Here is a 27,840-nt window from a genome sequence, read left to right on the forward strand (position 1 = left end):
ATTCTCAAACATAATTACATTTTAAATCTTTTTTTAAAAAATCTTTTAAAGATTTTTTAAATCTTTAAACACTGCCCCAAAATAGTGTCCAACCAAGACTTAATACCTAATCTAATTGCAGTTTCAATCTGCCAGGAATGTAACCTTTAACCAGTCAACATAGAATTTCCTGTCAATGCTAAGATTTTACTGAGAAACCCTTTCCACTCCCCTGAGGAAGGTAACCTTGTCTAAACAATGCTTTCCGTGTAATAAATTCCTTTCTTCTTTTTTTCATGCCCTCTCTCTGCCTTTAAAAACCTTCCTCTCATGTAGTTCAGTGGACTTCCCCTCGACTTGCTAGATGGGATGCTGTCCAATTCACGAATCCTTTAAAAAAGCCATAGGACCTTCAAATTTATGCAGTTGAATTTTGTTTTTTAACAACGTTGGTGGCAGCAGTGGGATCTAAAGAAAATTTCTGACAGCATTCAGGAACAATGAAAAAACAAGGGCACGGCGCCCTGCAAACCCCTTTGAGTTAATGTCTTTCTTGTCATTTCTTTTTTTTTTTTTAAGATTTTATTTATTTATTTATTCATAAGAATACAGAGAGAGGAGAGAGAGAGAGAGGCAGAGACACAGGCAGAGGGAGAAGCAGGCTCCATGCAGAGAGCCCGATGTGGGACTCAATCCCGGGATTCCAGGATCACACCCTGGGCTGAAGGCGGCGCTAAACCACTGAGCCACCCGGGCTGCCCTCTTGCCATTTCTAAAGGCCACTGGTAAGTCCTTTGTGGTCTGAATTCTGCTCTTTTGTATTCAACCTACTGATCTAATTGGCTTTCCAGTCCAGAGTTAACAGGTCAGCCTAGATTGACAAGTGGCAACGGAGCACAGTCTTTAGTCGCTGTTCACAGCCCAGTCCACAATTCCACATTGGAATTCCTTCCCCCAAAGACCCAGTCTGAAACTCCCATTTAATAGATGCTGCTGATTTAGGGCTGGTGGCCATAGGACCTTCTCTCAGCCAGCCCACAATGACATCTTTTGATTACTGCTGGTATGTTGAGGTGCACGTGTTTGTCTGGTTTTGTGTAGCAAAGGCTTAGCTGATGAGGTCCTTGAATTCTAAAGAGTCAAATATAACCACCTTCTGGCACACCTGTTTATTTTATGTCTAAAAACAATGGAGCCGGGTGTATTGAATATATATAGAAATGGCAAAATTTTACCAAAAACCACCTACAATTACAATGGCCGTGATGGGGGGCCATTCCAATCAGACAAGATCATCTAAGAAGTGCCCTGGAAAACAAGGGTTCCCAAATTAAACAGGATACCTATTTTAATTGGCAACAGAGGTCTCCAAAAGGTTCCACAATTCTAAAGTAGTTTTCACTGCAATCATTGCAAAAGTCTAAAGAAAAATTTAATGTGAGGAACCTAAAACGATATTATAACTCCCACACCTCCCTCTTTCCTCCTGAGTACTCATTCTACTAATCCTCAATCTGAACTGTTTTTTCCACTCTGAAAAGACCACACAACTATAAACAAAAGTCTTCCAAATTAGTGGCCTTACAGATAACCCCATATCTACCTTCAAAAGAGGGTCACCACATAGGCCCCTCCCAGAGGGGATAAAACTGAGGAATTTTCTGGTAAACTGTTACATTATTTCTTTAAACAGAGAGAAACTGGTAGATACCAGAGTCCTCAGAGGGGATCACAGAAGAAGGGACAGAGGCCAATGAAGGGTAAAAATTCTTATCAAAATCTGTTCTTCTGAATGTCTGTAGTGCCCAGTTGAAAGAGGAAAATAAAATTTCACTTTATCTCTTCCCTTCCCTTCCAAATCCAAATTCATTGTTTATTGATCCTTTCTCTCTCCTGGATAGCTATTGTCTTCTTGCTTACACAACTGGGCTTGGCTTTCTGCCTCCCTGGGGACATGTAAACTGTTGGCTTTCTTTAGGCTATTTATGGGAGTGATTGGATTTTGGGAAGATAATATCCTTTTCCTTCTTTGGGACCTATCTTATATCCAAGGGGGGTTATTCCAATACTGTCAGAAATATTTAAAATTAAAATTCTGTAACCTAGAGGAAAAGAAACCAACTGAGGATAACGTAGTTGGACTAATGTTGTAGGTTTATCAATATATGTTGTCATTTAAATTACAACCCAATTCTTTGAGAAATTAAAAGCAACTGTCTTAATCTTGCACGTCTTTTGCAAAACAAAAGTCAGCTCCAGAGGCAATTCAAAATTCACCTATTCCTTCACCAATCCCCAGACCCCTTATTTATCTCAAAAGGCTTGCAAATTATTGGTTGTAGGAAAGCAATGTCCATCTTGGAGAACTTAAATTCTTTCAGTCCCTTGGTGTTATAAATACAGCTCAAAGGAAGAAAAAAGGGGAAAAGGTCTTTTTAAAATGCACACTGCTAGAAGGGCTCTTAGAAGCTCTAGCAGTCTTCTTAAAATTAATTTCAGGGACAAATATAAATCTTAAGAACCTTCTCCACAAATATTAGTAACTATAACGTCTTTGCATTGATCTGTTAGTGTATATGTTATAAATGTGAGGTATTATGCTACCTCTGGATAGTATTGCTAAATTAATTTGTGAAAGGCTCTAATTAGTTGGTTTGAAGACAAGTGTTTATAAGGATTGGGCATTCTAAAACTCTCAAAAAGACAGGAACTAACCCGTATGTTTTTCAAGTTCACCTAATCTGAAAAAAACATTCTATATAAAAGCTCATTTAAGGTTGATGGTTAATTAAAACAGATGTATTTAGAGTTATCAATACCAAATATAAAACTTATTCTACCTAAGTTTATTAGCCAAATAAATTCATATTCTCTTACAAGATCTACCAACAAAAATACAATAGCTTGGGATAATGGCTGACTTTTGTCTAATGTTTAATGAAGTTTTGTAAGTAATCTAAACATATTAAAAATAAGTAAATAGGGATCCCTGGGTGGCGCAACGGTTTGGCGCCTGCCTTTGGCCCAGGGCGCGATCCTGGAGACCCAGGATTGAATCCCACGTCGGGCTCCCGGTGCATGGAGCCTGCTTCTCCCTCTGCCTATGTCTCTGCCTCTCTCTCTCTCTGTGTGTGTGACTATCATAAATAAATAAAAATTAAAAAAAAAAAATAAGTAAATAAATGTAAACAAGAAAAAAGTTTACAAATAATTCTCAGCAATATTTATGTCTGCTTTAAATAGTTTTCCCAAATCTTTTTGGTTACTTAAAATCTTAAAGTTTTGCTAAATTAGGTTAAATGATAAGTTAAATTCTTTAAATACCAGGTCATTTCCAAATAAGATAAAATACTACATTAATTATTGAACATAGGTTTAACTACTTTAAGCTTCTTGTTACAGAGAAACTAAAAGATATCTAGAAGTGTTAGTGCTATGCTGGAAAAATGAAAAAGGCAAAAAAAAAAATAAAAAAATAAAAAAGAAAAAGGCAATCCTTCTAAAAATTATAAAATATATTAATAAGTTTGCAAATCTAAAGAATGCTGGTGTAACAGTTCACGATTGCTAATTTACTGGCTTTCATAGAAATTAAGGTTTCCAAGAATTAAGAATTCTAATATAATTTAAGACTACTGGAAATAATAAGGGAAACAAGTCTTCATGCAAGTAAAATAGGATGTGTGGTTTTGATTAAGAAAAAGTCTGAAAAATAGAAATAACATTTTTACTGAAAGGAAAGGAAGTAATTTTATCCTAAAATGACACCGGTTATTTATTTAGTTACCTATTTTTGAAACTGGTTATTTAAAAAGGGAAAACTGAACAAAATCTGAATGTAAAAAAAGAGAATTATAAAGTCTGTGGAAAAGAAATCTTTGGAAAGAAGTTCCAATATGTGATCAAGCTGACTTTAAAGCAAAGCAACAGCAGTATACTCTATAATGACTGTGACAAGTGGGTAAAGTCCATTCTGCTTCTGCAAAAAAATGGCCTCTGGTTGCAACAAAACAACAGTCTGCTTCTGAATCAGAGAAATGAAGATGGATAAATAACGTATAAATGAGTAGTCAGAGCGATGGGAAACCAAGATGGCTGTTTGCTCTTCCTAATTCTCAGACAAAACCCATGTTTTCAGTTTTTGCATTATTTCTTCACTCACTATGGTGCATTTAAGATGACTCAAATTATAAATAGACATTGGTGGGGAAACTTTTATAAAATTGTGGAAATAGTCCGTTAGTAATGTCTGACTTGTCAGGCCCATCCTGAAAAAACGGTTTTTTGTCTCTGGCAGCCTCAGATCTCCTCCCGCTGGACCCTTTGAAGATCTACAACTAGATATTATTCAGCTGCCATTTCGTATGGGTTATCAATACGTCCTTGTTATTGTGTGTATGTTTTCCAGATGGGTTAAAACCTTTCCCTGCCACAGGCTGATGCCTTCACAGTGAGGGGAAATAAAAACAAAACTGTTAAAAAAATGTGTTTCCCACTTGGGATATAACTTGGGATATATTCTCCAGGGGTTGAGGCCTCCACTTCACTGGGCAGCTCATACAAACCTTATCAAAAACTTTGCAAACTGGGCAGCCCAGGTGGCTCAGCGGTTTAGAGCCGCCTTCAGTCCGGGGCCTGATCCTGGAGATCCAGGATCGGAGTCCCACTTCGGGCTCCCTGCGTGGAGCCTGTTTCTCCCTCTACCCGTGTCTCTGCCTCTCTCTCTCTCTCTCTCTCTCTCTGTCTCTCAGGAATAATAAATAAAATCTTAATAAAAAAATTATGACGAAGAGAAGAAGTATCCTATGTTAAGGCAGACTGCTTCTGCCCAAGACGATGGATCAAGACTGCTGCCTACATTAACAGAACATGAAATCCTTTCTCCTTTCCTCTGCCCCTGGCGTGGAAAGATAATGCCTTCATCTTTATCTCTCAGGCCACTGGTAAGGGTGTTAACCTTTCTTTGGAATTTAGAACAACCTTTTGTTTCAGGCTAGAAGAAAATCTAACTATGGCCCAGCTTTTTATAAGCAAAAGAAGACAATTTATTGGCTGACTCCCCTGAATTTACATCATGAATTAAAAGGACCTACCAAGAGGCTTGCAGGATTCAAGATTCACTCCTTTTGGCAGGTCCCTACTTTATCATTTCTATAAATTTTGGAGGATGTGATAATCAATTTTTTCTTTTTTTTTTAAGATTTATTTTAGAGAGAGTCAGCATGTGGAGGAGAGGGGCAAAGGTAGAGGAAGAGAGACTCTCAAACAGACTCCTTGCTGAGTGCAGAGCCTGATGGGGGGGGGCGGGGATCAAGACCTGAGCTGAAATCAAGAATCAGATGCTTAATCAACGACTGCTTAATCAACGACTGAGCCACGCAGGCGCCCTGTCCATGTATTTCCTTTGAAAACAAAACAGATTCTCAACAGGAGGGGAGAGAGCATTTGACCATCTCTGGAAGCATTTTGATTGTCACAGGAGTGGGGAGGGTATTTGCTACTGGCATCTATAGAGCCAAGGATGCTGCTAAGCATTCCATAACGTACAGGACAGCCCCCACAACAAAGAATTATCTGGCCCAAAATGTCAATAGTGCCAAGGTGAAAAAACACTGCTCTATTCCTCAGTTTGATATCACATTGTCCAGGAAGGCCTTCCTGAACACCCTAGATTACCTCTTCTTGGTTTCCCATAATACTTAACATTGTATTGTATATAAATCTATGCCTTCCATTAGATCATGTGTACCTTTAGGACAGAGACTTTACAGTATGTAAAGTACACAGTGTGTACTCAGTGAAGTAGCAGAGACTGCTATCTGCTTATCCCAATATCCAGCCTATATACACCTCTTAGTAAAAGAAACATCAATTCTCAGTTGGACACATGGTCACTTAGAATAAAGAGTTCCTTTCCTAGCCTTTTATATATGGACATTAGACTAAGGTATGGCCAGCAGAATGCAGGAAGGGCTACCTGGAGTATAAGAGAATGAAGGAAATTCATGGGAAATGTCCTAAAAATATATTAAATGTCCAGACTAACCTGACCCTGCTACTTAGGACATAGATGATATGACTGGAGCGCCATCTTAGACCACGGGGCTGATGGGTGCCAGAAACTGGAAGCAGCCTAAATGCTAGATGACTGCAAAGCTTCTAAACCAGGCTTGGTCGGCTTTCTTTTACACAGCAGCCACCATTTTGTTTAAAACCATGCTTATTTTGGGTCTCTATTTTTTTGCAGATACCTGATCTAAATTAATAAATGATCTAACACCCAGCTTCTGTTTTTTTTGCCATCAGATGCCATCTTCTTTAAGAAAAGTATAAACTGTGCTTTATTAATTTATGTTCTTGTTCTGCTTCTTCTCATTCTTCACTAACACATTCTGAAATACAATTTTTCCTCTCCTCTTTCCTTGTTTATTCAATTACCCTTCTCCAGCTAAGGATTCTCAGCTACTTATAATTTGTAATAGAAGAACAGTGATTTCCACAACTACAAAAGCATCACTCTTAGGCAATATCTGATTAACAACCAGGTTTATGAAGCGAGAATTACAATGTTCACAAGGATAAGTAACCCAAAACAATTTTTCAAAAACAAAAAAGGCAATATTTATAAAATTCTTCTGGGATATTTTAATCTAAGCTAGTCTAGTAGAGCTCAGATAATCCTAATTTGCACGCTATTAATTTTATACACTGTAGAGATGATAATTTGCATGAATATCGTCTTTCTCTTAACTTGCTCATAATATTCTCACTATCCTTAAATTTCAGAAAATTTTCAAGTGGATATTTTGTTATATCCTTCTGTTAATTCTATAAGATATTATAAAATTTTTAAATTTCCAGACTAAATTCCACTCCCTGAAATATAACCTTTAACCAGTCAACATGGGAATTTCCTAGTCAGCACTAGCAAATTTACTGATAGACTCCATCCATTCCCCTTAGGAGAGCAATCCTGCCTAAAACAAAGGTTTCTTTGCTAATAATTTCCTTTTGTTCCACTAATTCTCTACCCTTAAAAATCTTCCATTTTCTGTAGTCCTTTGGGGCTCTCCCTCTACTTGCTGGATGGGATACTGCCTAATTCATGAATTAATAAAGCCAATTAGATCTTTAAAATGTAGTCAGTTATATTTTTGTTATTTAATACTTTCTTTGTTCTGGATCTGATTTCTAGTTTTCTCTCTGTTTTACTTACTAGAAGCTTCAGAGTGTTAATTTTTGTATTCTTATTTGGTCTCTTGTACTTGCCACTGCTACTATATTTTTCCTTCTAACCTATTCGTGTTTAATAGGTGTATATCTTTTTTCTACCCCAAGGGCAGATAACTTCTCTCTGAACTGTAGTTGTGATTCTTGTACTTGCTTCTGTTTAAGGGTTACTTACCATTAGTGTTATAGTGCTCTTTTCACCTAGTAAGCTTGTTTACTGATCCTAGGTTTATAGCTTTATTTAAGTCATCCTTAAGTATACATTGGTATACTTTTTTGTTATTGTTATTGAAGATTTTTACTTGTTCTAGGCAATTTCACAGTACCTTAATGAGTTTAAAAGCAGGAGCAATGCCATATACTCCAGTAACTTCCTGAATGTTCCAGATGGAAATGACTCAAATTCCACAAAAATTCCACAATAATGAGACAAAGTTAATGTAAATAGCCTCAAACTTTATTTTTTCCATTTCGTATTCAAATTATTTGAGAAGCAGACTCAAGTAGTAGATACCATTCCCTAATCAGCAAAATTCTACTGCTTTTTCAATCATTTGGAGAATTCTACTAGAATCCACCTATTTGTATGGGATGTTTTCCTTAAAACACACTCCCCCTCATTTCTATGCAAACATTTCTTGAAAGATAAAGGCAAAAAGACATTTAGAAATGCCTCAATTTTTTTCTACGCTATTAGTCTGAAAGAAATAAAGAGCTCAGTGAGTTCTATATCATTTTTTGGAGCCATTGTATTCAAGAGTACAGCTCAATTTAATAAGAAGTTGAACAGTATGGGTGAATAATTTATTAAAACAGAACAGAGTATTCAAAACATCAAAATTACAACATCAATCACTGGAGAAACTAGTTCTACTACTGAACTTGAAATGACTAACTAAAAGCATCAAGAGTACTGTACATGAAATTCTATAGCTGTACCTTAATGCAGAGCTAAACTTAGCCAGCCAAAGCAATCTGTTTTCATCCCTTCCCTACTCATTAAATACTTTGCTTTTATTTTCAGTTTTTTAAAAAAGCCTAGCTTATATACAGTAGTCTAATCAAGGCCACCCCGGAATGAAAGAATGCTTTCTTCTACCAAATTCTTTCATAAAAAATTTGCTTACATATGCTAGCAAGTGATTACCTTATGCTCCTACTATAACTGAACTGACTAGGAAGGCAAGAGGCACCTCTTTGACTGAAAATAACTGAAATTTCCTAAGCAAAGCAAAGTTTAATTTTCATAGTTAACAAAATAGGGCAAGGAGAACTGTGACAACTTTCTTTATCATTATCTTCAACAATTTCTGCATATGATCCTGAGCTATCTGGTGATATCTTCAAGCCTTCAAAACTGCCTAAATATTTTCAGTATTTTAGTACTAAATAATGCCACAATTAGTGTTAAAATACTTATTTTAAACAATTTTCCCAAAATAAAAATGTTCATAGGAAGGCACACCACACAGGATGATTGACTCTGGGCCATGAAAACCTTATGTCACGACTCTCAGCTAACATGGAAAACTTACAACTTGGTACTTATTGATGGAATAATTCCATGTTTCTCTCTTTATCTCCCAATTAACTCTTTTTGAGAGCAGAGACTCAGTCTGAAAAGAGGCAGTACAGCCTAAATTAGACCTGCCTCAAACAATGTAGCTCTGGGAAGATCTATTTCAAACAAGAGTTCAAATGTTATTTTGTTTTGTTTTTAGGTTTAAAAACATACTTGCACCCACCCAAAAATTAAAAGGACTCTGAATACCTAATGTTGGCAAAGATGCAAACCAGCTAGAACACGTTCCTATATGGTATAGCCATACATTAATGGTACAGACAATGTGGAAAACAAGTATCTGTTAAAGACATATAAAGATACATATCTTATGATCCGGTGATTCTACTCATTAGTATATACCCAAGAGAAATTAATACTCTGTCCACTAACAGTAATATACAGGAATGATCTTACCAACTTTATCCAATAGCCCCAAACCAGAAACATCAAATGTCCACCAATGAAACAATGGAAAAATTGTGTTTTATTTATATACTGGAATATTACATACTTATGAGAAAGAATCAACTGCTGCTATTTACAACGTTATGGGTAGATCTAATGTTAAATGGAAGAAGCCAGGCAAAAAATAGTAAATAGGCATGCTTATATTTATATGAAGTTCAAACGCAAGCAAGACTGTTTCTGAACTTCATATATGATGTCATAGCCCCTCTGGTGATAGAGGTCAGGTCAGTGGTTACTTTTGGTTTGAGAAAGATGTTAAATGAGAAGCAGCATAAAGTAGCTTCCTGGGTGCTGGTAATTTTCTATATTTTTATGTGGATGGTGATTATACTAGTGTATATAGATGTAAACATTCATCAAATTGTACACTAAGTATCTGTGCATTTACTTATAGGTATGCCTTAATTTTAAAAAGCTCATATAATAGCAAGAATCTTGGAATAAGCATTGAAAGTTCTAGTCATGGTTCTGCTACATGTGATTCTTGACAAAGCATGAAACCTCACTAGGTCTCCATTCTAAACCTAAGTATCCTAAAACCTAAGTAATATCTCTTCCCCTTCTAAAATCCATTTATTTGTAATTTCTATGAATTTCCTATCTTCATGTTTGCCTTAAACATAGTAATTATATATGTAAAATGACCTTTTCCTGATTTCCACCAAAATTTACCTTGAACATATCTCCTTAATCCATACTTGGAGAGACTGGGGGTGGGGGTGGGGTTGTGGGGTCTAACAGGCTTATTTTATACTACTAGAAGGAATTAACATCAGAATCTGTGGGCCAACTCTATATAAACACATAGAGTGAAATGCTTACCTAGGATTAGAAATTAGTTATGGTCTATTATCTGGAAAAAAACAATTAACTGTGATGAGAGTAGCTAGGGCTCTTTGAATTAATTAAAATAACCCAGAGCCAGCAGAGTGATAATACATTAATAATTTATAATCAATACCTGTAAGCTAAGTATAGAAATGCAGCTGTCCTTTTCAAATTATCTATATCAGGAATCAATACTCACTGTACAAGTTCTAAACACTGAAAAAAGAAATCAAGAAGAAATCCCTTGATAGGAGGAAGCAGGGTACAAACAGTACACTATACGAACAGTGTCAAGTACACTGTTTTTTCTTTTCTTTTGTTTTTTGTTGTTGTTGTTGTTTTTACAGGGGATACATATTACTCTTATAAATGGAAAAAGAAAATAAAACTTAGACTAACTTTTCCCCATAAGAAGATACTACCTGAATTTAACAGTAGTTTCTTTCTTTCTTTTTTTAAGATTTTATTTATTTATTCATGAGAGACACAGAGAGAGAGGCAGGCAGAGACATAGGCAGAGGGAGAAGCAGGCTCCACGCAGGGAGCCTGATGTGGGACTCAATCCCAGGACCATGGGATCACGCCCTGAGCCGAAAGCAGATGCTCAATCGCTGAGCCACCCAGGCGTCCCAACAGTAGTTTCATGTTTATATCCTTATTCAAGGTACATAAGTCATCAAATCAAAGTGTCAGATCAAGTCAGGGTACCCTAGTCAACACTTTGTAAGAAAGGGAGAAAATGCAATAGTTTTAGAAGTATTTGAATCTAAGGAACTTCCTGTGTGGATTACAGATTAAGCTTCCAATTGTGGAGTTCTCTACCCTTTTATAAAAACCAAGATCCATCAGATGACAAAAGAAGTACCACATGTTATAAAATGCCATGGAAAACAGCACTAGCCCACTGAGACCAAGGCATGGATTCTAATTCTGACTTTTCCATCTAAATTTGAGTAAATCCTTTTTACTTTCTGATTGAGTCTTCCTATCTGTAAAATGAAGGAACTGGGTTAGATAATCTTAGTCTTTATTTTTCTCTATCATTAAAAATTCCTAAATGCTTAGAATTCACTATTCACCAACATGTTAGATATTTCTCCTCATATTAACTTTAATCCACACAAAAGTCCTTATCTAGAAAAATATCTAGAAATTAGAAATCAGGAGTCACTAAAATTGAATGATAGACCTTAAAACCTGACATCTGTGAAAAAAGACCTTTCACTGCTATAAATTGGGTGTGCTTCCATCAAAAAGATAATAAGGACCACAATTCATAAACATACAAATGAATTAAATAAATGAACTGGCTAGAGAATTTTTTTAAAAACTTACTGATGAAGCCACATCTCTTCCCAAAAAAGACCTGTAGTTTATGCACATACCTTTATGTAGGTGGGAAAAATAGTATCTACTCACTTTGACAGAGATACTCCTCCAGCTTTCCCAATCATCTCCTCATGGTGTAACACTGAGTGGTTCCATGGAATATGAAGGAATTTCAAGAGCGTTCTCATCCATCGTTCAGGATGCAAGACAAGTTGTTCATAGTGAACTAACATGCATTTTTTATAACCAACCTCCATACACTGGTTATACATGGTCTCTATGGCACGATTCCACTTAGTCAAACAGTCTCGATAGCTGTTCAGGTCAAACCCAGCTATGGTAACTTTCCGAGAAATCATTGAATGTACTGATGCCCGGCCATCTCGGACCATCAGGAGAAATTTGGCATTGGGGAATAACCTAGCAAGGTAAGTTAAGGATTTCAGGGCAAAGGGATCTTTATTACATAAATAAGGAGCTGGCTCCCCATGCTTCACAATAATTTCTAGTAGGAAGGCTTGCATGGCAGAATCTAGCACTTCATCGGTGACACCAGCCTCATCCAAACGTATTTTCTCTTTACTTGACCGTGACCACATCTGTTTCAGGGCCAGGATTCGGGGAATGACCCTGGTTTCCTCTCCACAGCGAATATCGGGGTGTGCATCTAGCATGGCCCTCATGAGTGTGGTTCCACTCCGAGGCACACCTCCAATAAATATTAAAGGCATATCTTTGTGATAGGCAAAGGTTTTATTGGCTTTGATGTCCAGGCCAGTTCGCACAGTGGTCTTTGTGCTCTCCAATCTGAGGGGCTGGCTTCGTTCTTCTATTCGGTGATGGCATTCCATGGCGTGTTGGCCCAAGTAAAACACAGTCACAGAACTAATCACCAGACATGCCAATAGTAAGTTCTGCTTCAGCTTTCCAACCATCTTGATGTGGTTATCTTGTTATTAAACAGATAGTCTGCTCAAAATAATTTTCAGAAAATATTCAGGCCATGGAGATTCTACTTCAGAAAGAGGATCAACATCTAATGGGAAAAGGAAAAAGTTATTTTATCATCACATCAGGATTGTTTAAAAAAAAAAAGATTGTTTATAAATTAGTCATCAATGATCACCATTACATTTAGTGAGAAGGAAGCTGAAGCAGTCTTAAATGCTGTGGTATTGTTAGAACACAAGTATACTCAAATGCAAGCAAAGATAAATCATTTCTAATCAGAAATGGCTTTTCTTAATGTAACAACTCTGAAGCTACCTCCGAACAAAATGGAAAAATAAAACTATTTCTGTCAGCGAATCATGCAAATACTTAATATGCCTAACTATGTTTGGAGTTTAACCCAAGGCTCATCTCTGATATTTAGATTTGCTTCACCCCTAAGAAGTCATTATTTCCACAATCTACTCTAAAGAGAAATTACAGAAGAAATACACTTCTTAAACTTTATTTTATTGTATTTTTTTTAAGATTTATTTATTTATTATTTATTCATTCATTCATTCATTCAGAGAGAGCGAGAAAGAGGCAGAGACACAGGCAGAGGGAGAAGCAGGCTCCATGCAGGAAGCCCGATGTGGGACTCGATCCCAGGTCTCCAGGATCACACCTCGGGCTGCAGGCAGCGCTAAACCGCTGCGCCACCCGGGCTGCCCACTTCCAAAACTTTAACAATGATTCAGTTTATTTATCCCACAAAGTATTTACTTAGATACTATAGGCCAGATACTTGGGTTTGGCTAAAGATATGCTTTGAAAAAGATAGCAGTGCAGTGACCCCTGCTCTCAGGAAACAAAGTCTCCTGGACAGATATGCAAACAATGACAAAATGCAATCAGTGCCTTAGTAGAAATAAGCCAACAGGACAATGAAAGTATAATGAAAAGAAACACATAAGTCTACCAGAGAAAGCTATAAAAGCCTTACAGAAAAATAAGAGGGAAAGGTACTCTAAGCAGCAAGAACTTGTGTGCAAAAACACAATGACATAATAGAACGCAGCACATTTAGATGACAAAAAGTAATTCAGGAGAGCTGGTAAATAGTGTGAAGACAATTTTGCGCGTGTGTGTGTGTGAGAGAGAGAGAGAGAGAGAGATCTAGCTTTCAGAAGGACAGATAAGATTTAGACACAGAGTTTTCTAACCTGAAGATACACTATACCCAAAGATGTAGATGTAGAAGCAAGGGCATCCATGTAAAACATATATACACTATGTAAAATATACCTAGTATATGTGTATGTAAAACACACATATTATGAACACACTAGTTTAGCTAGAGCAAGGATACATATTACAAAGCAGACAGCAGTCAGACTACACCTAGACTAAAAAAAGTATCCTTGGGGGTACGTTTGGGGGTACCAAACGAAGCCAGCGCCTCAGACTGGAGAGCACGTGGGGAGGTGGGATGGCTAATTTGATGTGTCAACTTGGCTGGGCTATGGTGCCCAGTGTTTGGTCAAACACCAAACGCTAGTTTGGTCTAGATGTTGCTGTAAAGGCATTTTTTAGATTTGATTAATAAACAAACAAACAGACTCTGATTAAAGCAGATTACTCTCCATAATATGAGTGGGCCTCATTCAACAACTGAGGTCCTTAAGAGAAAAGACAGGTTTCCTGAAGAAAAAGGAATGATTTTCAAGACAGCAACACAGAAACTCTATCTGAATTTCCAGGCTTCTACCCTGCAGAATTTGGACTCAAGGTTAACTTAACATCAACCTGCTGAACTGTTCTATGGATTTTAAAAGTGCCAGCACCTCAACCATATGAGCTAATTCCTTAAAAATTCTCCCTTCTTTATGTCTCCTGACTCATAGTAAGTCTACCTGGGGAAATGATTTGCTATGTTAAAAAATAAATACCTTCTAAGAGGCAGAACACTAAGCTATGGACTAGTGAGAAAGTATGCAATTCTCAAAAACAAAGCAGGATGAAACTGACACATACACACACACAAAAACCCTGTCAGTCCTCTGGAAATCAACCAAAGAAATACAACAATCTAAGTGACATTTATGTTTGAAAAACTTCTGAATGTTGAGTAAGAACAATGAGAGTCTGGCATTCTTGCCCAAGACTATTTCTACTCCACCATTCACCCACTCAGCAAGACAGAGGTTCTGCAGAGCAAGGCAAGACAGGGCAAACTATGAAGACTGGTGGCTTTGCTGCCAAGATCAAAGGGAGCTCACTCATTTTGGAGTGATGAATAGCACACATGCTCAGCTGTGCTTTTAGTATAAACGATGTTCCAGGTGGCAGGTGAGCAAGGAGGATGAACAGCTCTAGCAGTCTCAGGCTGTAGTCATGATTGGCAAGCTCACTGCCATCTCAGAGGTACATGGAGGCAAAAAGAAGACATGAAAGAAATGAAAGTAAATGCCAGTGTGGATTTTTTAAATGCCCTGAACTTTGAATGTGCTCCCCTACACACATGTAGATCCACTGGCAGATGAAAAGTTGTACTGCCTTAGATGTTTGAGCACAACCACTGTCCACTAAGCTATGCTGACAGGAAGGCAACCCCTAGAAAGCCATGCTTAAAAATGGAAACAATTGTGTGTATGTATATCTGAGCAGCTGCATCAGCATACATTTATATGGAATGTCCATACAAGGCAAATTTATAGAGATAGAAAGCAGGATGTGGAAGCAGGAATTTAATGATAAATAGGTATGCAGTGACTTTTTGCAGTAATGGAAATGTTCTAAAACTGGACTGTTGTGATAGTTACACAACTCTATAAAATATACTTAAAAACACTGAATTGGACCCATACAATGGGAAATCTTATGGTATATAAGTTATACCTCAACACAACTGGTGTTCTTTGATTTGAGTTTTTTTTTTAAAGAATGCTTTCCTGGGCAGCCCCAGTGGTGCAGTGGTTTAGCGCTGCCTGCAGCCGAGGTCGTGATCCTGGAGTCCCAGGATCGAGTCATGCATCAGACTCCCCACATGGAGCCTGCTTCTCCCTCTGCCTGTGTCTCTGCCTCTCTCTCTCTCTCTCTATGAATAAATAAATAAAATCTTTAAATAAATAAATAAATAATAAATAAATAAATAATGCTTTCCTAGAAAAATATTTTGATCATCTCAGTAGGATATACCAAGATTTGGTTTTTGTTTACTCATGTATTAATTCCTTTAGTTGCATATTTCAACATGTATTACTGTGCCAGCCAATGTACTGTAAAAGCTGCAACAAAGAACCACAAAGGGAGAATAGGTTAAGATTAAAAGATCAGCTTAATAAGAAAAAACTGCAAAGAAAAAAGCACTGATTAAGAACATTGTGGAGTGCCTGGGTAGCTCAGTCGGTTAGGTGTCCGACTCAATTTCAGTTCAGGTCACGATCTTAGGTTTGTGAGATCAAGCCCTGCATTGGCTCCACTTTGGGTATAGAGCCGGCTTAAGATTCTCTCCCTCTCCTCTCCACCCACCCCTACATTCTCTCTCAAAAACAAGCAAAAATGAACATTGGTAGCAACATAGCACTGAAATATCAATGCAGAAATCTGTATCCATGATATAGAAGACACACTTAAGATGTTATTATACCAGTATTCAATTTAAAAGGGGGCAGGTGAGGGGATCCCTGGGTGGCTCAGCGGTTTTAGAGCCTCCTTCAGCCCAGGGCGCGATCCTGAAGTCCCAGGATCAAGTCCTGCATCGGGCTCTTGGCATGGAGCCTGCTTCTCCCTCCTCCTGTCCCTGCCTCTCTCTCTCTCTCTCTATCATAAATAAATAAATAAATAAATAAATAAACAAACAAACAAATAAATAAATAAATAGGGCAGCCCGGGTGGCTCAGCGGTTTAGCGCCTCCTTCAGCCCAGGGCGTGATCCTGGAGACACGGGATCAAGTCCCACATCAGGCTTCCTGCATAGAGCCTGCTTCTCCCTCTGCGTGTGTCTCTGCCTCTCTCTCTCTCTCTCTCTTTCTCTCTCTCTGTCTTTCATGAATAAATAAATAATAAAAATTAAAAAAAATAAATCTTAAAGGTTTATTTATAAAAAATAAATAAAAAATAAATAAAAGGGGGCAGGTGGTAAGAAAAGAAAACAACAGAGTGAAAAGAGTAATATATAGAACGGACTATATAATATATATAAAACTAAGAATTAACCCTAGAATAACAACATTTTGGTTACTCTTTTCTTTGGTGGAAAAAAAAGTAAAACTATATTACAAGCACAAAGAAAACATTGCTAAAATGGAAAAAAAATGTATCTATAGATGTGAGGACCTACATTTTCAAGCAAAATAAATGACAATAAACCAATCTAGATACATTCTGGCAATTTCAAATATACTTTAATTTTAAATGTAAAGAAAATACTTCTGTAGGCTTTCAAACAGAAAAAGAAAATAAGAACCAAAGGATCAAATGACAACCTGGTATCAGATGTCTTTACCACACTATAAATGCTTATCCTCTGGTTTCCTTATAGCCATCATTCTTTATTTTTCAAACTTGCTATAATAAACATTTGTTACTTTTCTAAGTGGGAAAAGAAAAACAAATATTTTTTTAAATAATAGGGTCAGCCTATCTTAAAAAATGACATTTAGGGGGCACCTGGGTGGCTCGGTGGTTGAGAATTTATCCTCAGCTCAGGTCATGATCCCGGAGTTCTGGGATCAACTCCCGCATGAGGCTCTCCATATGGAGCCTGCTTCTTCTCTCTCTGCCTGTGTCTCTGCCTCTCTCTGTGTCTCTCATATGAATAAACAAATAAAATATTTAGGGAAAAAAATGACATTTAGGTAGAGATCTGAACAGTGAATAGGAATTATGTAAAGTGAAGAGATGAGCATTCTAAGCAAAAGTAAGTGGATATGCAAAAGTCCTGCAATGGAAAGGCATTTTTAAAGCTTTCAGGGAGCAGGGTTAAAGCAATGAACAAGAGGAAAAGTGAGTGAATTATGAAACTGGAAAGATGGGCAGGGGTCAGATGGTAAATCTTGTGGATCAGTTTAGGGATATGAAATTTTATGACAGATGTGACTGATTTAAAGATTTTAAGCAGGGAGTTACTTAATCCTCTTTAGGTTTATACAACCTCATTCTGGCCAAAACCATCTTGAAAAAGAACAGTGCTAGAATATTTACAATTCTCAATCTCAAAACTTACAAAGCTACAGTAATGCGGGATGCCTAGGTGGCTCAGGGCATGGTCCTGGAGTCCCGGGATCAAGTCCCACATCAGGCTGCCTGCATGGAACCTGCTTCTCCCTCTGCCTATGTCTCTGCCTCTCTCTGTGTGACTCTCATGAATAAATTTAAAATAAAAAAATAATAATAATAAACTACAGTAATGAAAACAGTGTAGTACAGGCATAAAAACAAGCATACAAATGAATGGACTAGCATTACAAATCCAGAAACATACCCTTATATTTATGGTCAATTGAGTTTTCTTTTCTTTCCTTTTTTAAATTAAGTTTTTAACTTTAATTCCAGTATAGTTTACACAGTGTTATGTTAGTTTCAAGGGTACAATACAGGGATTCAATCATTCTACACATTACTCAGTGCTCATCATGGTAAGCGTAGTCTTTAATCCTCATCACCTATTTCACGCTTCCCCACCTGCCCACCCACCCTCTGGTGACCATCAGTTTGTTCTCTGTAGTTGAGTCTGTTTCTTGGTTTCTCTTTTTCCTTTGTTCATTTGTTTTGCTTCTTAAATTACACATACAAGTGAAATCATTTGATATCTATTTTTCTCTGATTTATTTCACTTAGCATTATACTCTAGCTCCATCCATGTTGTTGCAAATGGCAAAATTGCATTCTTTTTATGGTTGAGTAATATTCCATTGTATGGATATATACAAACATATATACACCACTTCTTTATTTGCATCTATCAATGGCCACTGGGCTGCCTCTGTATCTTGGCTACTGTGAATATCACTGCTATAAACATAGGAGTGCATATATCCCTTTGAATTGATGTTTTTGTAATTTGGGATTAATCCAGTAATGTGATTACTGGGTCCTACGGTAGTTCTATTTTTAACTTTTTGAGGAACCTCCACACTATTTTCCACAGTGGCTGCACCAATTTGCATTCCTACCAACAATCCACAGGGTTCCTTTTTGTCCACATTGTCAACAACACTTGTTGTTTTCTTGTATTTTTTTATTTTAACCATTCTGACAGGTGTGACATGATATCTGATATCTCATTGTAGTTTTGATTTGCAATTTGTTAGGTTTTCTTTTAATGATCGGCAGAGAAAATTAAAGACAGCAGAGCCAGGCGGTAGGTTCGAGAGTGCTTTAATGGGAAGCGCTCCCAGGCGAGGTTCCCTGACTCGGAGAGCTTCAGGTAAGTCGCACCCAGGCAAAAGGCAGGGCAGGTTTATAAAGAGTTTTTTTTTTGGGGGGGGTATGGGGGCAGGGCGGCATTCCCATTAGGGCAAGGGTTATAGGTCTTTGTAAGCTAAGTTAGGTAGGGCGGCAAGGCAAGGTGGCGTTGGTGGGTTGGGGCAAGGCGGCATTATTGGGGGGTTCCTGGCCTTGGGTAAGCCATTTTGAGATCCCCAGTCTCGCCAGTCCAACACAATTCCCTGATGATTAGTGATGTGGAGCATCTTTTGATGTGGTCAATTGATTTTTGACAGGGTACTGAAACAACCAAGTGAGGGAAGAGCACCCTTTGTTACAAATGTTGCTGGGGCAACTGGATAATCCACACGTAAAAGAATGAAGTTGAATACCTGCTCACAAAACTTTACTAAAAGTGAACTAGAGACCTAATATAAGAGCTAAAACTATAAAACTGAGAGGAAAACGGGGGTGTAAATCTTTGTGGCCATGGTATCTTAGATAAAAGACCAAAAAATGTATTATAGACAAGTTAAAAACAGATAAATTAGACTTTATCAAAATTAAAAACATTTGTGCTTCAAAGAACACCATCCTGAAAGTGAAAAACAAATCAAAAATTGGAGAAAATATTTACAAATCATATGTCTGATAAGGGACCTGCAGCCAGAATATATAAAGAGCTATTACAATTCAACAATAAAACACAAATAACCCAATAAAAAATGGGCAAAAAATGTGTATAGACAATTCTCCAAAGAAGATATACAAATAGTTAACATGCACATGAGATGTTCAATATCATTACACTTCAGGAAAATGCAAATCCAAACCACTTCATACCCACTAGATGGCTACAAAAAAAAAAAAAAAAAAAAGGTAATAACAAGTGTTGATGAATATGTGGAGAAATTGGAACCCTCGTATAATGCTGGTGGGTAGGACTATAAAATGGTGCAGCCACTTTAGAAAAGTTTAGCAGTTCCTCAGAAGGTTAAATGTAGAACTAACATATGATCCAGCAATTCTACCCAAGAGAATTAAAAACATGTGCTCATAGAAAAACTCGTACACTAATGCTCACAGCATCATTACAGCTAAAAAACAGCAACAACCCAAATGTCCACCAACTGACAGATGGATAAACAAAATATGGTATATCCAAAAGGAGTATTATCCAGCCATAAAAGGAGTGAAATACTAATATACAATTGAAGACAGACCTTGAAAACATTATGCTGATTAAAAGCAACTCATAAATGATCACATATTATGTGATTCCATTTATATGAAATGTCCAAAATAGGCAAATCTGGAGAGACAGAAAAAGTAGTAGTTGCCTGGAGCTAAAGAGAAAGGTAAAATGAAAGTGACTACTATATAGTTGCTTTTTGAGGTGATGAAAATGTCCTAAACCTAGATTGTGGAGAATTTTTTGACATGTGGCTTATATCTCAATAATATTATTTTTAGGGCAGCCTGGGTGGCTCCGCGGTTTAGCGCCGCCTTCAGTCCAGGGCGTGACCCTGGAGACCCGGGATCGAGTCCCACGTCGGGCTCCCTGCATGGAGCCTGCTTCTCCCTCTGCCTGCGTCTCTACCTCTCTCTCTCTCTGTGTCTCTCATGAATAAATAAAATATTTAAAAATAATAATAATATATATATATTTTTTTTAAAAAAACACCACCACCACACCACGCATTACTAGAATGGCTGAAATAAAAAACACTGACAATACCAAGTGCTGCTGAGGAGAAGTAACTGGACTCTCACACACTTCTGGGAATGCACAATGATACATTTGAAAAAGTGTTTGGTGGATTCTAATAAAGTAAACATATACTTACCACAAATGCCAACATTTATCCTAGAGAAGGGAAATCTATGTTCACACAAAACCTGCACATATATATCTATAGCAGCTCTATTCAGAACCACCAAAAAATAAAAATACAATGTCCTTCAAGTGTAAAACTGATATACTGTAGTAAATCCATTGAATACTACTCTGCAATAAAACAACAACTTGGATGAACCCCAAAGACATTATGTATACCGAATGAAAGAAGTCAATCTCAAAATAATTCTATTCATAAAATATTCTCAAAAAGGCAACACTACAGATCACTGGGTGCCAGGAGACTAACTTTAAAGGGATATAACACAATAGTTTTCTGGGATGATGGAACTATTCTGTGTCCTGATTGTGTGTGGTAGTCATTACACAAATCAATATATATATTAAAATTCACAGAACTGGGCACCTGGGTGGCTCAGTCAGTTAAGTATCTGTCTTCAGCTCAGGTTATGATCCTGGAGGCCTGGGATGGAGCCCCCTTCAGAGCCTGCTTCTCCCTCTGCCCCTTCGCCCTGCTCTCTTTTCTTCCCTCTCTCTCTCAAATAAATAAATAATGTCTTTTAAAAAATAAGAAGAATAAAATTCACAGAACTATGCACCAAAATAATACTATACTATCATATATCATACTATATGATAATCTTTAAAAAAAATTAAGTCAAGAGAAATTTGAGAGAAAACATGAAGGATGGCTAAGTCAGATGACTGAAGGCCCAAAACAGCAGAGTTTATAACTCTAAATTTTCCAATTAATGTTTCTGATCAAATAGTATTTAGCAGTGATAAATTCAGTGATAATAGGAATACATTAAATAATGAGTTTTACTAAGAGGAGCAGAGAAATGATCCTAGAAAAATTATCTCATGTTTTCCATTTTATGAACACTGAGATGAAATAAAAATTAATTTAAGTCTGAAAAATGCAAATAAAACTTACTTAGTGAAGCAAATAGAAGGGATGCAATTAACTCTAATAATGGTTGGTTTCATTTTAAATAGTTATACAGAAATGATTCCTCTAGCATATTCCATCTGTTTGCGGGGTAGAGGATGCATAATGCATGTTGTATGAGAGAAGAGCAGCAATCACTAAGAAATCACTCTAAAATGGCAACGCTGTTTGGTAAAATTTAGTACTCTATGTATTTTAAACTACATTTAACTTGCCAACCTCTGATACATGTCAGAATTCAATATGTTATCACATATTTAAACGAGTCTTCTTCCAAAACTTACCTGAGCAACAATTTAAAATTCAATTGTACAAAAACAAGATAACAGATAACCTCTCTGAAATTTTCCCCAAGCACATATCAGATACAAAATATTCACCAATCAAAAGCTAACATGACGAAGCCATTAAGTCACTATAGTAGCAACCAATAAATAGTATCTGATAACTTTGCATTAAAATATCCCAAATCCTCAGGAAATACATAAAAAGACAAAAACTGGAAACATATTGACATATTTCTGTATCCAGAAATATACTTCTAAAATCATCATTTTAATGGCTGCATAATACTTTACTGAAAGTTTTTTTGTTTTTTTTTTTTTAAAGATTTATTTTTTTATTTATTTATGATAGAGAGAGAGAGAGACAAGCAGAGGGAGAAGCAGGCTCCATGCCAGGAGCCCGACGCGGGACTCGATCCTGGGACTCCAGGATCGCGCCCTGGGCCAAGGGCAGGCGCGAAACCTCTGAGCCACCCAGGGATCCCCCTGAAAGTTTTTTTTCTTAAGATTTTATTTATTTATTCATGAGAGACATACAGGCAGAGGGAGAAGTAGGCTCCATGCAGGGAGCCCGATGTAAAACGCCCAGGATCATGTCCGGAGCCAGGATCACGCCCTGAGCGGAAGGAAGACGCTCAACTGCTGAACCACCCAGGTGTTCCTGAAAGGTTGTAAAATCAAACTGTGAGTTTGCTCCTTGCTGAGTTATAGGTAAAGACTACACCAAGTGGAGTTGTCTCACAAATGAAACTGCAGCAAATAAGGAGATCATGAAGAGTAACTTCCAAACCAGTGAATCCCGGAGCAGGGGTGAGTGGATTCCTTCTCTTTAGGGTTAGGACAAATATTCAGAAAGGGAAGCTCTGTCATTATATAGAAAGGCAGCCACAAGGTTACACACCTGTACTTAGAAAACAGGCCTATCCATACATCCTTTGTTATGTTATTGAAGTTTGTGCTCTTTCTAGGATGGAGACTTTAACATTATAATGAAGCAGAGGTAACTGCTGGACTGGAGGAAGGGTCTGTGGACATGCTCTGAGAGCCTATATAAACTGGATGGGATTTTAGGCTCCTTATCTCAGGAAAGGAATAAAGGGCTTTGCTTGTTTATGAAACAGCACTGGAATTTTTAAGCATTGATTTATTGTCTGCTACAGCTAGGCCATTTTCTGGCCTGAGACTCTTAACTTTTACATTCCCTTTGTTTTCTTAAAATTCTTAACTATTGCGGTGCCTGCGTGGCACAGTTGCTTAAGCATCACGCTCTTGGTTTTGGCTCAAGTTGTGAGATCGAGCCCTGAGCTCAGCATGGAGTCAGCTTGAGATTCTCTGTCCTCTCTCTGCCACTTCTACTTCTGCTCTAAAATAAGTCTTTAAACAAATACCTTACTTAGATTTTTATTTATTTTTTTATTTTTTTGCATTTCTCTGTAATTCAGACCTCCAAGAAAGTTCTGCAAGAAGTGTGCTTGGGCAAGTGGGGCATAGATCATGGTGGGGGTGGGGAGGAGGGCTTAAAATGGTCACTTAGCACCTCAAGGTCATATCTTTCTTTTTCTGGGGAACCCTCTTTCTGCTTACAGGTCTACCAACTTTATTTGGCCAATTCTCTATTATTATTTACTTGTGTTTAAACTTTCATGACAATGAATAACACTATGATAAAGATTCTTATATAAACATCTTTCTATTTTTTATGTGATTATTTTCTTAAACTAAATTTTTAAATGAGAAATTGCTAGGTCCCCATATGTGGAATATTGAGAATAGGATATGCTGGACTTTAAAGCATTTAATACATATTTGATTCATCTCCTTCTCATACCCTATACCCAAATCTGATAAAAATTCTATTGGCTCTATCTTCAAACCACTGTCACAACCTGACTACTTCTCAACACTTCACTAGCACCACCAGCATCTCTCACCAGAATTACAGAAAGGTATCCTTACTTCTATTCCTGCCTCCAGAGATTATTCTCAACTCAACAGCCAGAGGGATCTTTTTAAAATTTAGTCAGAACACATCATGCTCACAGCCTAGAATTGCTTTTTAAAATAATCTTGAAAAGGCTTAAGATATCCAACACTACAACTAGGTTAGATTTTTCTTTTTCTACTGATTTTATCAAGAAATCTCTATAGGCATCAAAACTAGCATTGTCAGAGGTCAGGCCAAAACAGGAGTTTTTTGTTCAGAGTAATTGAGAAGGTACCTCTTAATATTAGAAGTTTCATAAGGACTAAAATGAAGGCAACTCCTTCTTTACTAGCGAAAATGTGAGGGAACAAAGCCTTACCACATATTCAAGCATATTTGAAAATTGTGTCAACACAATTTAGATTTTTTTCTAATTTTCATTGTTATTGTATTTTAAATTAAATATTGCCTTCCCCAACACATCAGGGGTAAAAAAAAAAAACATGTTCTATATCCTCTTCAGGATGTTTGAAATCGTGGCTCAGTGGTTGAGCATCTGCCTTTGGTTCAGGGCATGATCCTGGAGTTCCAGGATCGCGTCCCAAATCCGACTTCCTGCATGGAGCCTGCTTCTCCCTCTGCCTATGTCTCTGCCTCTCTCTGTGTCTCTCATGAATAAATAAAATCTAAAAAAAAAAAAATGTTTGAAATCAAGTAAGATGATGGTCAAAGGCCTTGTAAATGATACTAAAAAATGAAAAGAAAGGGATTTTGGCTTTCCCAGAAACATTCTCATTCTTTTCACTAAGCTTATGAAGCATACTTTTACCTCTGTGCACACTTCTTTGCACAGAGGGAAAAGTAGGAAATGATCTAAAGGCCCTTCGGTGCTAAGAAGGACCTTTAGATCATTTAGCCCAATGCTCTCATTTTTTGATACAAAAACAGCTACCCTAATAGCACATTTTTCTCACCATTTCTCTAAAGCTTATCCACTCCTCAAAAGTTGCTTTTAATTTTATCATGTATATTTTATTTATTCCAAAACATTTTAAAGTCCTGAAATTCAAGGCCCTGTTTGAAGAAATTCAAAGGCCCTGTTTAGGTTCATCCTCTACAACAGCATCTGTAATAGAGCACAAAGTCACAATGTACACTGGGTCTTCAAAAAGCATCAATAAACCAACCAAACTGGGAAATACTTTGCTCTAGAAGAGACAAACTATGGACATGAGGTTTCTACTCATACCTCGATGTGAATTCTCTTTCTTTTTAAAAAGTACCCCTACAATTTAAGTAAAAAGTACAGCAAAAGCTGGTCTGACCATTACCTTTATATATTCAACCACTGTGCACATGCACACGCACGCGCGCGCACATACACACACACACAAAGACATACAAAAGCATAGGCACATACACCCACACACACAGGGTGTTTGTTCATTACCTAAAACTATTTTGCCATATTTTCAAACAAGCAGTATCAATATTTTCTCTACTGGGACATTTACAGAGCTGAGGCTGAGCTAGAAGGGAACACTAAAAAGTTCAGTCTCAATTTTATCTCCAGGGGAAAGAAAAAGCATTAAACACTGGAACAAACATATCTGAGAAATAAGATTAATAGGATCACTCTTTCTTAGCAAGCCAAATGAAAGACTCTAGAGAAGAGTGTTGACACTATACTTCCCCACTTAGATCTTTACAAATTTTATAAAGATTTCTAATCAAAAACAGTTATCAGTCAACAGAAGTAGAGGTATAGAGATCGGTAGTCAGAAAGGCTGACCCAAACACTGAGTACACACACAGAGGCCCAAGCACCAGCACTCATGAGCACGAACACTCATGAGCACAAACACTCATGAGCACACATATCACATCCTGCTTTTACAATCAGGAAAGTGGCCATTTGCTAGGTCCAAAGAGATAATGAACAAATGTCCTAGGAAAAGATAAATTTAAAAAGTAACGATCCCCTAAAAACTTTCTTTACAATGTTACTCATTAGCTTTTTTTCTTCTTATGCCTATTCATGATATTAATCAACATTAGCAAATAGCAACAGCCAATGCCACTTTGCCTGCTGTCTAAAGTCTGGTCCACAGTGGGTTTCTCTATTTTCTAAGTTTTTTTTTTAGCAAAAGGAAACATAATTATGTATTTAAACTTGCCAATTAATGTATGTCCAGGGGTTGATTTAAATTACAATGTTGCCATTCTGCAGAAACTTCCAATAAACAAACCACTGTTGCAAGACCAATTCCTATGTCAGCTCATAGAATACTAAAATGGGAACACCTTTTTCTTGCCATACACTGGGGTCTGCCACTATTGACAACAAATGGCAAATGGCAAAAAGAAAATGATTTGAGGTTGAGCTTGATGCATAGTGTACCATAAGAGAGTAGAAGAAATAAAGCTTGAAGGACAGATTGAGACCAAATCCGGAAGGGGTTTGAATGCCAAGATGCAGTTTTAGGCCTTGCCCTGTATGCAGTGGAGATGGGGAGGGAAAAAAGCAGAGACACTGTGGGAAGGTAACAATGCCAACTGTAGGGAGGAAAAGATGGAGAAGGAAGATCAGTTAGAGACTTTTGCCATACAGTTCAGGAAAGAAATAAACTATGGCCCCTGTTGGCATAATAAGAAATATATATTTGGTCTTTGTCCCTAATTCTTAGCAAAGAGCTCTTAAAACCATTGTAATTTTAGGATGCCTGGATGGCTCAATGGTTGAGCATGTGCCTTCAGCTCAGGGCATGATCGTGGGGTCTGGGGATCGAGTCCTGTATCAGGCTCCCTGTAGTGTGTCTTCCTCTCTCTCTGCCTGTGTGTCTCTGCCTCTCTCTCTGTGTCTCTCATGAATAAATAAATCTTAAAAGACAAAAACAAAAACACAGCTGATGATCTTTGGGAAGTCTACTGGAACCCATCTTCTTAAAGGAACAGTATCCTGAAAAAAAAAATTAAAAAAAAAAAAAAAGGAACAGTATTCTGGGATTTTGTTGTTGTTTTTAAAAGATTTTTAATTTTTATTTATTCATCAGAGACACAGAGAGAGGCAGAGATATAGGCAGAGGGAGAAACAGGCTCCATGTGAGGAGCCCAAAGCAGGCTCCATGTGAGGAGCCCAATCACAGGACCCCAGGATCATGACCTGAGCCAAATGCAGACATTTAACCATTGAGCCACCCAAATGCCCCTTAGGATTTTGTTTTCAACAAACCCCATGGTTGGGCAGCCCCGGTGGTGCAGCGGTTTGGCGCCGCCTGCGGCCCAGGGCCTGATCCTGGAGACCCGGGATCGAGTCCTGCATCGGGCTCCCTGCGTGGAGCCTGTTTCTCCCTCTGCCTCTCTCTCGCTTGCTCTGTGTCTCTCATGAGTAAATAAAATAAAATCTTGAAAAAAAAAAAAAGGCCCATGGTCAAGCAGAAAAAGAGCTGGTCAAATGCTAAGAAATGGACTGAATGCCTTTGACACAAATAGACACAAGAGCGCAAGTTAAACTCAATATAACATTTACAGGTAAATACAAACATAATAAAATTAGTAAACTGATCACTTATTAAGTCAGTATGGAGAATGAACCACAAAAGTAGTAAAATCAATCATATCTACATAATTTAGTTAAAGAAGACATGAAGTAAAAAGATGTAAAATACATCATGAAATATGGAGGGAGTAATAAATGCAGTGCTTTCAGAATGGTTGAACTTAAGCTACGGTCAACTTAATATAGACTATTACACACATAAGATGTTGTAGGTGAAAGTAGTAACCACAGATAAAGATACACACACACACACACACACACACACACACAAAAAAAAAAAAAAACAAGAGAAAGAAATCCAAACATAACATCAAAGAGAACCATCAAACCACAAGGGAAGAAAGCAACAGAAGACAGGAACAGAGAAAACTACAAGACCCATGCCGCCTACAAGAGACTCACTTCAGACCTAAAAACACAAACAGATTGAAAGTGAAGAGATGAAAAAGGACGTTCCATGCAAATGGAAGTAAAAAAAAAAAAAAAAAAAAAGCTGGGGTAGA

At 37.4% G+C, this 27,840-nt stretch overlaps 1 protein-coding gene and 1 long non-coding RNA gene across 3 annotated transcripts in view; one reads left to right on the forward strand and one right to left on the reverse strand.

Annotated features, from left to right (window-relative positions):
* Nucleotides 1-27,840, reverse strand: part of TPST1 (tyrosylprotein sulfotransferase 1) — a 141,561-nt gene that overhangs the window by 87,978 nt on the left and 25,743 nt on the right. For both annotated transcript variants that reach the window (XM_072837608.1, XM_072837607.1), the window contains exon 2: nucleotides 11,489-12,434. In XM_072837608.1, coding sequence (XP_072693709.1) covers nucleotides 11,489-12,333 — 845 coding nt within the window. In that variant the 5' untranslated portion in view covers nucleotides 12,334-12,434. The remainder of the gene's footprint in view (nucleotides 1-11,488; nucleotides 12,435-27,840) is intronic.
* On the forward strand, nucleotides 205-4,755 carry LOC140639134 (uncharacterized). Its single transcript, XR_012035982.1, has 3 exons — nucleotides 205-764; nucleotides 1,673-1,739; nucleotides 4,277-4,755. It is a non-coding gene; the product is annotated as an uncharacterized lncRNA (long non-coding RNA).

The sequence above is a fragment of the Canis lupus genome, chromosome 8, assembly GCF_048164855.1.
Source record: "Canis lupus baileyi chromosome 8, mCanLup2.hap1, whole genome shotgun sequence".
Classification (NCBI taxonomy): domain Eukaryota; kingdom Metazoa; phylum Chordata; class Mammalia; order Carnivora; family Canidae; genus Canis; species Canis lupus.